This window comes from Xenopus tropicalis, chromosome 3, assembly GCF_000004195.4.
Source record: "Xenopus tropicalis strain Nigerian chromosome 3, UCB_Xtro_10.0, whole genome shotgun sequence".
In the NCBI taxonomy this organism is placed as follows: domain Eukaryota; kingdom Metazoa; phylum Chordata; class Amphibia; order Anura; family Pipidae; genus Xenopus; species Xenopus tropicalis.
The window spans coordinates 144,638,539-144,650,588 of NC_030679.2; the positions used below are offsets into that span (position 1 = coordinate 144,638,539).

General features: G+C 48.2%; 1 protein-coding gene and 5 non-coding genes across 6 annotated transcripts; 1 reads left to right on the forward strand and 5 right to left on the reverse strand.

The window, feature by feature from the left end:
* Positions 1-630: 630 nt before the first annotated feature.
* Positions 631-3,220, forward strand: hes7.1 (hairy and enhancer of split 7, gene 1). Its single transcript, NM_001045701.1, is given in 3 exon segments — positions 631-731; positions 1,039-1,134; positions 2,133-3,220. Coding segments are annotated over 3 exon segments (537 nt in total). The 5' UTR covers positions 631-686; the 3' UTR covers positions 2,529-3,220.
* A 3,219-nt stretch (positions 3,221-6,439) lies between these two features.
* trnas-gcu lies at positions 6,440-6,521 on the reverse strand. The gene has a single exon. It is a non-coding gene; the product is annotated as a tRNA-Ser (tRNA).
* Positions 6,522-7,374: 853 nt separating this feature from the next.
* Positions 7,375-7,448, reverse strand: trnat-agu. The gene has a single exon. It is a non-coding gene; the product is annotated as a tRNA-Thr (tRNA).
* Positions 7,449-9,249: 1,801 nt separating this feature from the next.
* Positions 9,250-9,331, reverse strand: trnas-gcu. The gene has a single exon. It is a non-coding gene; the product is annotated as a tRNA-Ser (tRNA).
* Positions 9,332-9,785: 454 nt separating this feature from the next.
* On the reverse strand, positions 9,786-9,859 carry trnat-agu. The gene has a single exon. It is a non-coding gene; the product is annotated as a tRNA-Thr (tRNA).
* Positions 9,860-10,420: 561 nt separating this feature from the next.
* On the reverse strand, positions 10,421-10,502 carry trnas-gcu. The gene has a single exon. It is a non-coding gene; the product is annotated as a tRNA-Ser (tRNA).
* Between the last annotated feature and the right edge of the window lie 1,548 nt (positions 10,503-12,050).

The window sequence follows — 12,050 nt, forward strand, 5'->3', positions numbered from 1 at the left end:
CTGGGCCCCCTTAGCCCATAACAAGGTTACAGATATATAGAAACATTGGGGTAACAGCACATTTCCTATTGGCAGTGCTTTACTAGGTTATAGCCAGACTGGCTGCCCAGAGCATTCCTTCTGTATATAATTGTATTTATAGTGGGAGTATGTGGGTGCCATAGAAGCACATTCGCTGACTGCCTAATGGGGTAAATAACAACAAAGTGGAAAAGGAAGGGTATCTGGGTACAATGTCCTTCTTTATTTAGTCATCACCACCATCATCATCATCATCATCGTTACTGTATATAGCCCCCCAGTAATGCAGCCCATTATATATATGTTTTTGTGCTGCAGGGACATTGAATGGAAAGTGTAATGTGGGCAAATGGTTTGGTCATTGGGGGGGGGGGGGTAGTTGTGATGCACCAGGGGTTAATTTGAATACACCCCCCCCCAGTCAATGTAAATGAACCCATTCAGCCCCGAACTTATGCTAAGTAGGCAAATGACATAAGAAAGGTGACTCCGCCCTGATTGGCTGTTAATGAGAGGCAGCTCTGTTTTAATTGGCTCCCTTTGTGCAGCCCTCTCCCTATATAACTGTGCTGTGGGGCAGCAGTCAGTCACATTCCTGCACAGAGGGGGCAAATTTTACCCAAGAGCATCTTCATCATCATCATCATCATCATCATCATCAGACCATGAAGGGAGCGAGTGAAGTCAGACCCATGGAAGCGCATAGAAAGGTAAGCTCTTGGGCTTCACTAGTCATAGAGACAGACAAAAGGGCACTTCTAACTGCCACATTGCCAGTTGCACATATAGGAGGTTATATAATAAAAGGCACAAAGTCTGCCCAGTTACCCATAGCAACCAATCACCAGGTGGAATTTACTGGTCATCTGTTTGAAAGCCAACATCTTATGGGTTGGAAATAAAGGTTCCTATGAAGTTTGCCCCATTTAGTGAAAGATTCCCTGCCTTCCTTAGATCTGTCTTGTGTATCTGCCATTATTAACCCTTTCTTAACCCAGTATTGTTCTTATTCGGCAGCTGCTGAAGCCATTGGTGGAGAGGAGGCGGCGGGAGAGGATAAACAACAGCCTGGAGAAGCTGAGAATTTTCCTTTCTCAAGCCTTGAAAAGCGAGGTAAGGATCTGTATGGGGTTATTATGTGGGTGCTGGGGTGCCCCCCACCCAGGAGAGGCCCTTTATTCAATAGGTAAAGGGAAAGTAAAGCCCCTAAGGGAAAGCTGTGTTATTTTTAATCATAAAGAACTTGCAATATTATTTTTACAAAAGGGGATACTTGCACTTTAAAGGGGAACTCCGCCCAATTTAAAAAAAAATAAAATTCAATTCTAGGCAATTTTCCAATATAAAGGGGTGGGGGGGGGCATGTTTAAGTTAAATTTCAGTACGTTATAGAATGTCCTATTCCTAGCAACTTTGCAATTGGTCTTCATTATTTATTATTTATAGTTTCTGAATTATGTACTCTTACCAGATGGGGGTCACTGACCCCCCACGGACAAAAACTATTGATTTGAGGCTACAATTCTATTGCTATTGTTACTTTTTATTACTTATATTTCTATTCAGGCCCTCTCCTATCCATATTCCAGTCTTTTATTTAAATCACTGCGTGGTTGCTTGGGTATTTGAGACCCTAGCAACCAGATAGCTGTTGAAATACCAAACTGGAGAGCTGCTGGTGGGGTGGGGGGCAAAAGTTAAGGGTGGGCCATGCCATGGGAACCCAGTTGGTAAGTGGGGGCTGCCTTATATTGCATAGTTTCATATATGGGGGAGGGGGTTGTTTATCTCTAGCTCAGTTGGGCATGGAGTATGGCAACTAGAACCTATACTAATCTGTAGTCACAATGTATAAATTTGTTTTTGTTTTGCCCTGAGAATTAGTTCTTACAGATAGTGTGTATTTCCCCTTGAGATATAATCTCATCCATAGGGTGGGGCCTAGTTGACATTTAGAACTACACTGCCAGAATGTGTATTGGTGGGCGGTTCCTCCTGTTGCCTCATTTGCACATGCAATATCCTCATCTGGCAGTGGGAGGGGCTGATGGGGAACATGGAATGGGGCTGATTTTTTTTATTAAATAAGTTTCCCCTTTTCTTTCCGGCAGAAACTAAAGAATCCCAAGGTGGAGAAGGCTGAGATCCTAGAGTGCACGGTCCAGTTCCTCCAGTCCAGTAAGCTTGTCCCACAGGATGGGGACGTAGGCAATAAAGGGTATCAGTCGGGGTTCCAGCATTGCCTGGAGACAGCCTTGCACTTCATGAACTCTAAACCCGACCTCAACGTTGCAACCAAGGACTTCCTCTCCCACCAGTTGTCCTCCTATAAGCCACCTGCTGAAGCCTGGAGTCCCACCGACACTCCAAAACCCACTCCTTCCATTGGGTACCAAGACTCAGCACCACATTTATCTTCCAACACCATCTCCGTCAGCCCCACAAAGACTCTGGTTGATGGGCAGTTCTCTCCCCAGACCTTCCAGACCTGGAGACCTTGGGTATGATGACTTTCCACCATGGAAGGGTAAGAGAATAACCTTGGAGACTTGGAGACCTTGGTTATGATGACATTCCACCATGGGAGGGTGAAAGAATAGCCTTGGAGACCTTGGGTAGGATGACTTTCCACCATGGGAGGGTGAAAGCATAGCCTTGGAGACCTTGGGTATGATGACTTGCCACCATGGAAGGGTGCAAAAATAGCCTCCAGGCTTGAATTATGGGGCTTTGCCAGAGTCTTCAGGCAACTGGCGATGCTACAGAAGAGACTTTATTAGGAAACTATTTCTCCATGACATGAAAATCTGCAGAACCGTTTAGCAGAACCCAAAGCTCTTGAGATACAACGTATCTGTGTGTGTAAATACTGTGTAAATAAGGAGGGTTTGAGCACATTACATGCGTATGGGAGACTTCCGTGTCCCTATAGACTGTATATATTGTGTACATAATGTATAGATTGTTGTGTATTTTGGATCTGGAGCTTGTGTCACGCAGGCACAGAGGAGGCGGAGCCTTGGAAAGGAGCAGAAATGCCCAAATGATGCATTTTATATAGAAGCTTCTGAGAGTGGGGTCAGTTTCCCACACTGTGAGGCTCAGAGCTTATGTATTTAGTATCTGTATATTTATTCCTCTGTCACTTACCTTCCAGCATTGATTGGATTCTGTAAATAAAACCTTTACTTGTCCTGAATCTTTGTGTACTGGTTCTGTCTACTGTTTGTATGGGCTATCCCCCCACTGCTACTATAGGCACCATCTCTCCCTACTATACCTGCTATCCCACAGCCCCAGTCCCTTCCCAGAGGCTATTATCCCCCCACTGCTACTATAGGCACCATCTCTCCCTACTATACCTGCTATCCCACAGCCCCAGTCCCTTCCCAGAGGCTATTATCCCACTGCTACTATAGGCACCATCTCTCCCTACTATACCTGCTATCCCACAGCCCCAGTCCCTTCCCAGAGGCTATTATCCCCCCACTGCTACTATAGGCACCATCTCTCCCTACTATACCTGCTATCCCACAGCCCCAGTCCCTTCCCAGAGGCTATTATCCCCCCACTGCTACTATAGGCACCATCTCTCCCTACTATACCTGCTATCCCACAGCCCCAGTCCCTTCCCAGAGGCTATTATCCCCCCACTGCTACTATAGGCACCATCTCTCCCTACTATACCTGCTATCCCACAGCCCCAGTCCCTTCCCAGAGGCTATTATCCCCCCCACTGCTACTATAGGCACCATCTCTCCCTACTATACCTGCTATCCCACAGCCCCAGTCCCTTCCCAGAGGCTATTATCCCCCCACTGCTACTATAGGCACCATCTCTCCCTACTATACCTGCTATCCCACAGCCCCAGTCCCTTCCCAGAGGCTATTATCCCCCCACTGCTACTATAGGCACCATCTCTCCCTACTATACCTGCTATCCCACAGCCCCAGTCCCTTCCCAGAGGCTATTATCCCCCCACTGCTACTATAGGCACCATCTCTCCCTACTATACCTGCTATCCCACAGCCCCAGTCCCTTCCCAGAGGCTATTATCCCCCCACTGCTACTATAGGCACCATCTCTCCCTACTATACCTGCTATCCCACAGCCCCAGTCCCTTCCCAGAGGCTATTATCCTCCCCACTGCTACTATAGGCACCATCTCTCCCTACTATACCTGCTATCCCACAGCCCCAGTCCCTTCCCAGAGGCTATTATCCCCCCACTGCTACTATAGGCACCATCTCTCCCTACTATACCTGCTATCCCACAGCCCCAGTCCCTTCCCAGAGGCTATTATCCCCCACTGCTACTATAGGCACCATCTCTCCCTACTATACCTGCTATCCCACAGCCCCAGTCCCTTCCCAGAGGCTATTATCCCCCCACTGCTACTATAGGCACCATCTCTCCCTACTATGCCTGCTATCCCACAGCCCCAGTCCCTTCCCAGAGGCTATTATCCCCCACTGCTACTATAGGCACCATCTCTCCCTACTATACCTGCTATCCCACAGCCCCAGTCCCTTCCCAGAGGCTATTATCCCCCCACTGCTACTATAGGCACCATCTCTCCCTACTATACCTGCTATCCCACAGCCCCAGTCCCTTCCCAGAGGCTATTATCCTCCCCACTGCTACTATAGGCACCATCTCTCCCTACTATACCTGCTATCCCACAGCCCCAGTCCCTTCCCAGAGGCTATTATCCCACTGCTACTATAGGCACCATCTCCCCCTACTATACCTGCTATCCCACAGCCCCAGTCCCTTCCCAGAGGCTATTATCCCCCCACTGCTACTATAGGCACCATCTCTCCCTACTATACCTGCTATCCCACAGCCCCAGTCCCTTCCCAGAGGCTATTATCCCCCCACTGCTACTATAGGCACCATCTCTCCCTACTATACCTGCTATCCCACAGCCCCAGTCCCTTCCCAGAGGCTATTATCCCCCACTGTTACTATAGGCACCATCTCTCCCTACTATACCTGCTATCCCACAGCCCCAGTCCCTTCCCAGAGGCTATTATCCTCCCCACTGCTACTATAGGCACCATCTCTCCCTACTATACCTGCTATCCCACAGCCCCAGTCCCTTCCCAGAGGCTATTATCCCCCACTGCTACTATAGGCACCATCTCTCCCTACTATACCTGCTATCCCACAGCCCCAGTCCCTTCCCAGAGGCTATTATCCCACTGCTACTATAGGCACCATCTCTCCCTACTATACCTGCTATCCCACAGCCCCAGTCCCTTCCCAGAGGCTATTATCCCCCCACTGCTACTATAGGCACCATCTCTCCCTACTATACCTGCTATCCCACAGCCCCAGTCCCTTCCCAGAGGCTATTATCCCCCCACTGCTACTATAGGCACCATCTCTCCCTACTATACCTGCTATCCCACAGCCCCAGTCCCTTCCCAGAGGCTATTATCCCCCCACTGCTACTATAGGCACCATCTCTCCCTACTATACCTGCTATCCCACAGCCCCAGTCCCTTCCCAGAGGCTATTATCCCCCCACTGCTACTATAGGCACCATCTCTCCCTACTATACCTGCTATCCCACAGCCCCAGTCCCTTCCCAGACGCTATTATCCCCCCACTGCTACTATAGGCACCATCTCTCCCTACTATACCTGCTATCCCACAGCCCCAGTCCCTTCCCAGAGGCTATTATCCCCCCACTGCTACTATAGGCACCATCTCTCCCTACTATACCTGCTATCCCACAGCCCCAGTCCCTTCCCAGAGGCTATTATCCCCCCACTGCTACTATAGGCACCATCTCTCCCTACTATACCTGCTATCCCACAGCCCCAGTCCCTTCCCAGAGGCTATTATCCCCCCACTGCTACTATAGGCACCATCTCTCCCTACTATACCTGCTATCCCACAGCCCCAGTCCCTTCCCAGAGGCTATTATCCCCCCACTGCTACTATAGGCACCATCTCTCCCTACTATACCTGCTATCCCACAGCCCCAGTCCCTTCCCAGAGGCTATTATCCCCCACTGCTACTATAGGCACCATCTCTCCCTACTATACCTGCTATCCCACAGCCCCAGTCCCTTCCCAGAGGCTATTATCCCCCCACTGCTACTATAGGCACCATCTCTCCCTACTATACCTGCTATCCCACAGCCCCAGTCCCTTCCCAGAGGCTATTATCCCCCCACTGCTACTATAGGCACCATCTCTCCCTACTATACCTGCTATCCCACAGCCCCAGTCCCTTCCCAGAGGCTATTATCCTCCCACTGCTACTATAGGCACCATCTCTCCCTACTATACCTGCTATCCCACAGCCCCAGTCCCTTCCCAGAGGCTATTATCCCCCCACTGCTACTATAGGCACCATCTCTCCCTACTATACCCCCATAAGCTAATGGAAAGAAAACGCTACCCCGACAAGGATGGGATTCAAACCCACGCGTGCAGAGCACAATGGATTAGCAGTCCATCGCCTTAACCACTCGGCCACCTCGTCACCTTGCCCTAAGGTGTTCAACACCTACATGATGGGGCTGCACACAGACTAGCTGTTGGAAATGAAAGTAAGGAGGATAAGTTACAAAGGATAAATGGATCTTGAACTCTTTGAAAGGGATTTGTTGTTATGCCTTTTAAAAACCACAAACTTGGCCTCAGTTGACCAAATCCTCAACTTTTTGGCCCATACATGGGATGCTTAGAACTGCCTGCCTAATCAGTAGCAATTTTCAGTCAAGAAGATTAGACAATCCGTTTGGGTGGACCCCTGAGCTGCATAAAGACCCCCACCCAGCCCAATTAAAGCCCCTAACAGTAAGTTGACACCAACAATCCAAAGACTTTTGTGAAATAGGCATTCTGGTGATTTCAAAATGGGTAAATATGTCTTTCCATTCTATACTATCACACTGCAAAGCTGAGCTAAATTCATAAATAATTTCTATAAATTGCGTTGATGGTAGAACTCAACGCAACTTTTCTCCCACAGGTCCTTAGGTCCAAAGATAAGACATTGTCTAATTTTATGGAAGCAACAGTCCATAATTTTAGTGCCAAATCCACCATGAAGGATATGGCTGGATCCAAAATTCAAATGGTGGCAAGTTTTGGTTGAATAAAAACAAGATTTACTACCAAATAAAGCCCCTGTAAGCTGAAAGGGTGCATAGAGGCCCCTAATAGCCAATCACAGCCCTTATTTGGCTCCTCCATGAACTTTTATGGTGCTTGTGTTGCTCCCCAAGTCTTTTTACATTTGATTGGGGCTCACGAGTAAGAAAGGTTGGGGATCCCTGTTATATGGTCTTCCATGTTGGGATTGGCAAGATGAACATATCATGAAAAGGGCAAGGCACTGCTGAGATTCGAACTCAGGATCTCCTGTTTACTAGACAGGCGCTTTAACCAACTAAGCCACAGCGCCAACTGCTTTGTTGCTATGGAAGTGAATCAACTCACACCTCTAAACTAAGAATTTTCTATAGCGAATGTTGATCAAAGCACCTGACCAGATGCCATTTTGCACTTCTGTCCGACCCCAAAGGGTCTGTCTAAAGGTCCCCATACACGGGCCAATTGTAGCTGCTGATATTGGTCCCTTAGACCGATTGGGCAGCTTATCGGCCCGTGTAGGGGCAGCAACGGCGGCCATGCCCGACCGATATCTGGCCAGAAATTGGCTAGACATCGATCGGGCAGGATAAAGGATTTAGTCGGATCGGGACCGCATTGGCTCGTTGATGAGGTCCCCAAACCGACTGCGCCCATTGCCGCCATTATAATTCCATCGTTTGGCCCCAGGGCGAATTAGCCTACATTTGCCCCATATCGCCCACCAGTAGGTGGGGATATCGGAAGAAGATCATGTATGGGGACCTTTAGTGGAAAAATTCCTCTCCCAATGTCGAGAAGTGTTTTGTTCTTCTTATTAACTGCTGTTAGCTGCGCTGATCCTCCTTCTTTCTACTAAAGCAGTCTATAGGTGGTCAGATTTCAGACCAATTAGACAGCTTATCTGCCTGTGTATGGGCACATCCCAACGGGCCTTCTCGATCAACATCTGACCTAAAATTGGGCAGATCTCAATTGGTGGGTTTGATTTTCCATCATATCAGGGACCATAGTGGCTTGCTGATTCCGCCCTCTGTTTGACAGCACCTACGCCTGCAGTTTTCATTTGATCGTTTGTCCAAATGTTTGAATGAGCCCCATACCACAGTTTGTATGCCCATCTTCACTGCATCTCACATTAATGAACCCATTGGGTATTTTATTCAGGTAATAACTGCACTATACAGAGCAGAAGATGTAGGCCGAAGAACTTAAATAAAGGCACTGCTGAGATTCGAACTCAGGATCTCCTGTTTACTAGACAGGCGCTTTAACCAACTAAGCCACAGCACCAACCACATTCATCTGGGAAAGGGTCAACTCAGACTTCTCTATATAGACATTTCTATAGCAAAAGGTTGCCCACAGCCCCTGACCAGATGCCTTTTGCTCTTCTGTAGGACCACAATGAGTCTGTCCAAACAGAAAGCTTCCTCCCACAATGTCTCTTTCTTAGTGCATGGATCAGGGATCCCCAACCTGAGCCACACTCAGATGTAAAAAGTGTTGGGGAGCCACACAAGCATGAGAAAAAATCCTTAAGGGTGCCAAATAAGGGCTGTGATTGGCCATTTGGTAGCCCTATGGGGCCTGCTGGCCTGCAGGAGTTTCTGCTTGGAGTAAAACTGTGTCTCTGGCTTCCAATCAAGGGGATGGTGATCAACATGTTAAGGCCCCCATACACGTTGAGATCCACTTGCTTGGCGAGATCGCCAAGTGAGCGGATCTTCACCCGATATCCCCACCTACGGGTGGGCAATATTGGGGAGAGCGTAGGTAAAAAAAAAAATAATTAGATCGTTTGGCCCTGGGGAGGGACAAGCGCTTTAACCAACTAAGCCACAGCGCCAACCACATCTATTCCTCACCCGGCCGATCAAGATCTGCCCAATTTCAGGCCAGATATCGGTTGGGCAGGCGCCTCATTCCTGCCCCTACACGGGCCGATAAGCTACCAAATCAGTCCAAGGGACCTGAGCCACCGGTTGGGGACTGTTGGCAGATTTGGAAAGGAGCCAATGTGCTTTCCTACTTAAAAAGCTCAAATCTGGTCATTGTATTGACAAATGGAGTTGGTTTCAGGCTTGCTTGGATGAAAACATTCAACCCTACACCGATGAGGATGGGATTGGAACCCACGCGTGCAGAGCACAATGGATTAGCAGTCCATCGCCTTAACCACTCGGCCACCTCGTCTGCTCTACAGGTGGCATTTATTGCTATTTTGTGTTCTTCTTATTAACTGTTTTTGGCTGTGCTGATCCTCCCTCTTTCTACTCAAGCAGTCTATAGGTGGTCAAACAGGGGCAGATTTCAGACCGATTAGGCATCTTATCTGCCTGTGTATGGGCACATCCTAGGGGCCTCCTTGACCAACATCTGACCTAAAATTAGGCAGATCTCAATCGGGCGGGTTTGATTTTCCATCATATCAGGGACCATAGTGGCTTGCTGATTCCGTCCTCTGTTCGACGGCACCTACGCCTGCGGTATTAATTTGATCGTGTGTCCAAATGTTTGAATTAGCCCCATATCGCAGTTAGTATGCCCATGTTCACTGCATCTCACATTAATGAACCGATTTGGTATTTTATTCAGGTAATAACTGCACGATACAGAGCAGAAGATGTAGGCCCAAGAACTTAAACAAAGGCACTGCTGAGATTTGAACTCAGGATCTCCTGTTTACTAGACAGGCGCTTTAACCAACTAAGCCACAGCGCCAACCACACCCCTTGGTCAATGTGGTCAACTCAGACTTCTCTATATAGACATTTCTATAGCAAAATGTTGACCACAGCCCCTGACCAGATGCCTTTTGTGCTTCTGTAGGACCACAATGAGTCTGTCCAAACAGAAAGCTTCCTCCCCCAAGTCTCTTTCTAAGTGCATGGATCAGGGATCCCCAACCTGAGCCATACTCAGATGTAAAAAGTGTTGGGGAGCCACACAAGCATGAGAGACATTCCTTGAGGATGCCAAATAAGGGCTGTGATTGGCCATTTGGTAGCCCCATGGGGACTGCTGGCCTGCAGGAGTTTCTGCTTTGAGCAAAACTGTGTCTCTGGGCTTCCAATCAAGGGGATGGTGATCAATATGTCGCTCCTGAGCCACTGGTTGGGGACTACTGGCATGGACGGAGTGTTGGCAGATTTGGAAAGGAGCCAATGCTCTTTCCTACTTAGAAGGCCCAGATCAGGTCATTGCATTGACAAATGGAGTTTGTTTCAGGTTTTCTTGAAGATCACATGGATGAAAACATTTACTGAATGGAAAACCCAAGACCGACGAGGATGGGATTCGAACCCACGCGTGCAGAGCACAATGGATTAGCAGTCCATCGCCTTAACCACTCGGCCACCTCGTCTACTGCGTTCTATCTTTAGAACATGTTTATTGCAGTGGGAAATCCAAACCTGTCCAATCAAGATCTGGTCAGTATTGGTCTGTTGTGGGTGCCCATACACAATTGGTCTGAAGGACCTGAATCGGCAGCTGAACTCCCCCCCACAGTGCTGTTGGGTGTATGGAGCCCCATTATGACCCACATCTGCCCCATTTGCCCCATTATATGCCCCCATTAGTAAGTTGACTCCAATACCCTAATATTTTTGTAAAATACACATTCTGCTGATTTCAAAATGGGCAAATATGTTTTTCTCTGAATGCTAAACCTAATTGGTTATCTTCAGCTGACCAGTGGCCAAAAGTTATGTAATATTAAGGGTCTGAATTCAGTTTGGTTCATCTAAATCAGATCAGAAGCAAAGCAAAACTGTGCTAGTCACGCCGGGCAATAAAACACTGTGTGGGGCAAAAAACACCTTAATACTGGAAAATGTATGTATGGAAATGTGTGAATACAGTGTGTGTGCAACATTGTGCAACGTTGGTGGGACTGGATTAATGGGGGGCCATGGAGTCCATAAGGGCCAGGACCCATCAGGTTTTCTCCTGGTGCCCCACCGGTCCGGTCCAACCTTGTTTCAATGTAGATAGCACATGTGATCAACCTGTGTGCAGTGAGGCAGAAGATCCAAGATGGCCACCAAAGGCCCTAGGCACCCCAGTTCCCCTGCTCTGCTTGTTGCCTAGGGTGGGCGGGAACAAAACAGAAGCTGATCAATGAGGAATGGAATAAAAGGAACAGGAAGTAGAGAGGAGGTGGCCTTTGTGGATAGTGAGGAGACAGGAAGAGCAGCTCTTTGTAGGGACAGGTAGAGCAAAATTGGGTAAGTGAACAAGTCTTCCAAATATTGTTTAAACTCCCATACAAAGCAGTGGGAAGAGGTCCCCATTGCTCCTAATGGGAGCAAAATTTTGCTGCGGTGGGGTGTCCCCTAAGTTTGTGCCACCCTAGGCCTGGGCCTTTGTGGCCTCCATACAAATCCGGGCCTGCTTGGCTGACGGGACTCTGGGAGAAAACCCCATCCCCGTTGGGTGCCGGCGCTGCTCGGGCCGCTAACAAGCGTGAACTTGGGGGAGGGAGTTAGGCAGCCGATGGGGGTCCCTGGGGGGGGTCGTGGGGGCTTATACGGGGGCCCCCTGGGGGCGTAGGGGCCCTTGGGATGGCAGTACATATAGATTGTAAGCTATATAGATTGTAAGCTCTACGGGGCAGGGACCTCCATCCTCTTGTGTCTTTGACTCTTAACTTATTGCAACTGTATCTTGTATTTATTTGTATTTATTGTTATACTTTGTATTTATCTATTATTATCTTAATAACCCCCCGTTTGTATGAATGTACTGTACCGTACAGCGCTGCGTACATAAATAATATAAAGATACAGTATACATACAGTACGCAGTGAGCCCCATACCCCCCACCCTGAGCTAAGCAAACAACAAGCATAATAAACTAAGATGGTTGCCCACACCCCATTGTTAAAACAAATCGAAAAATAAACAAAAA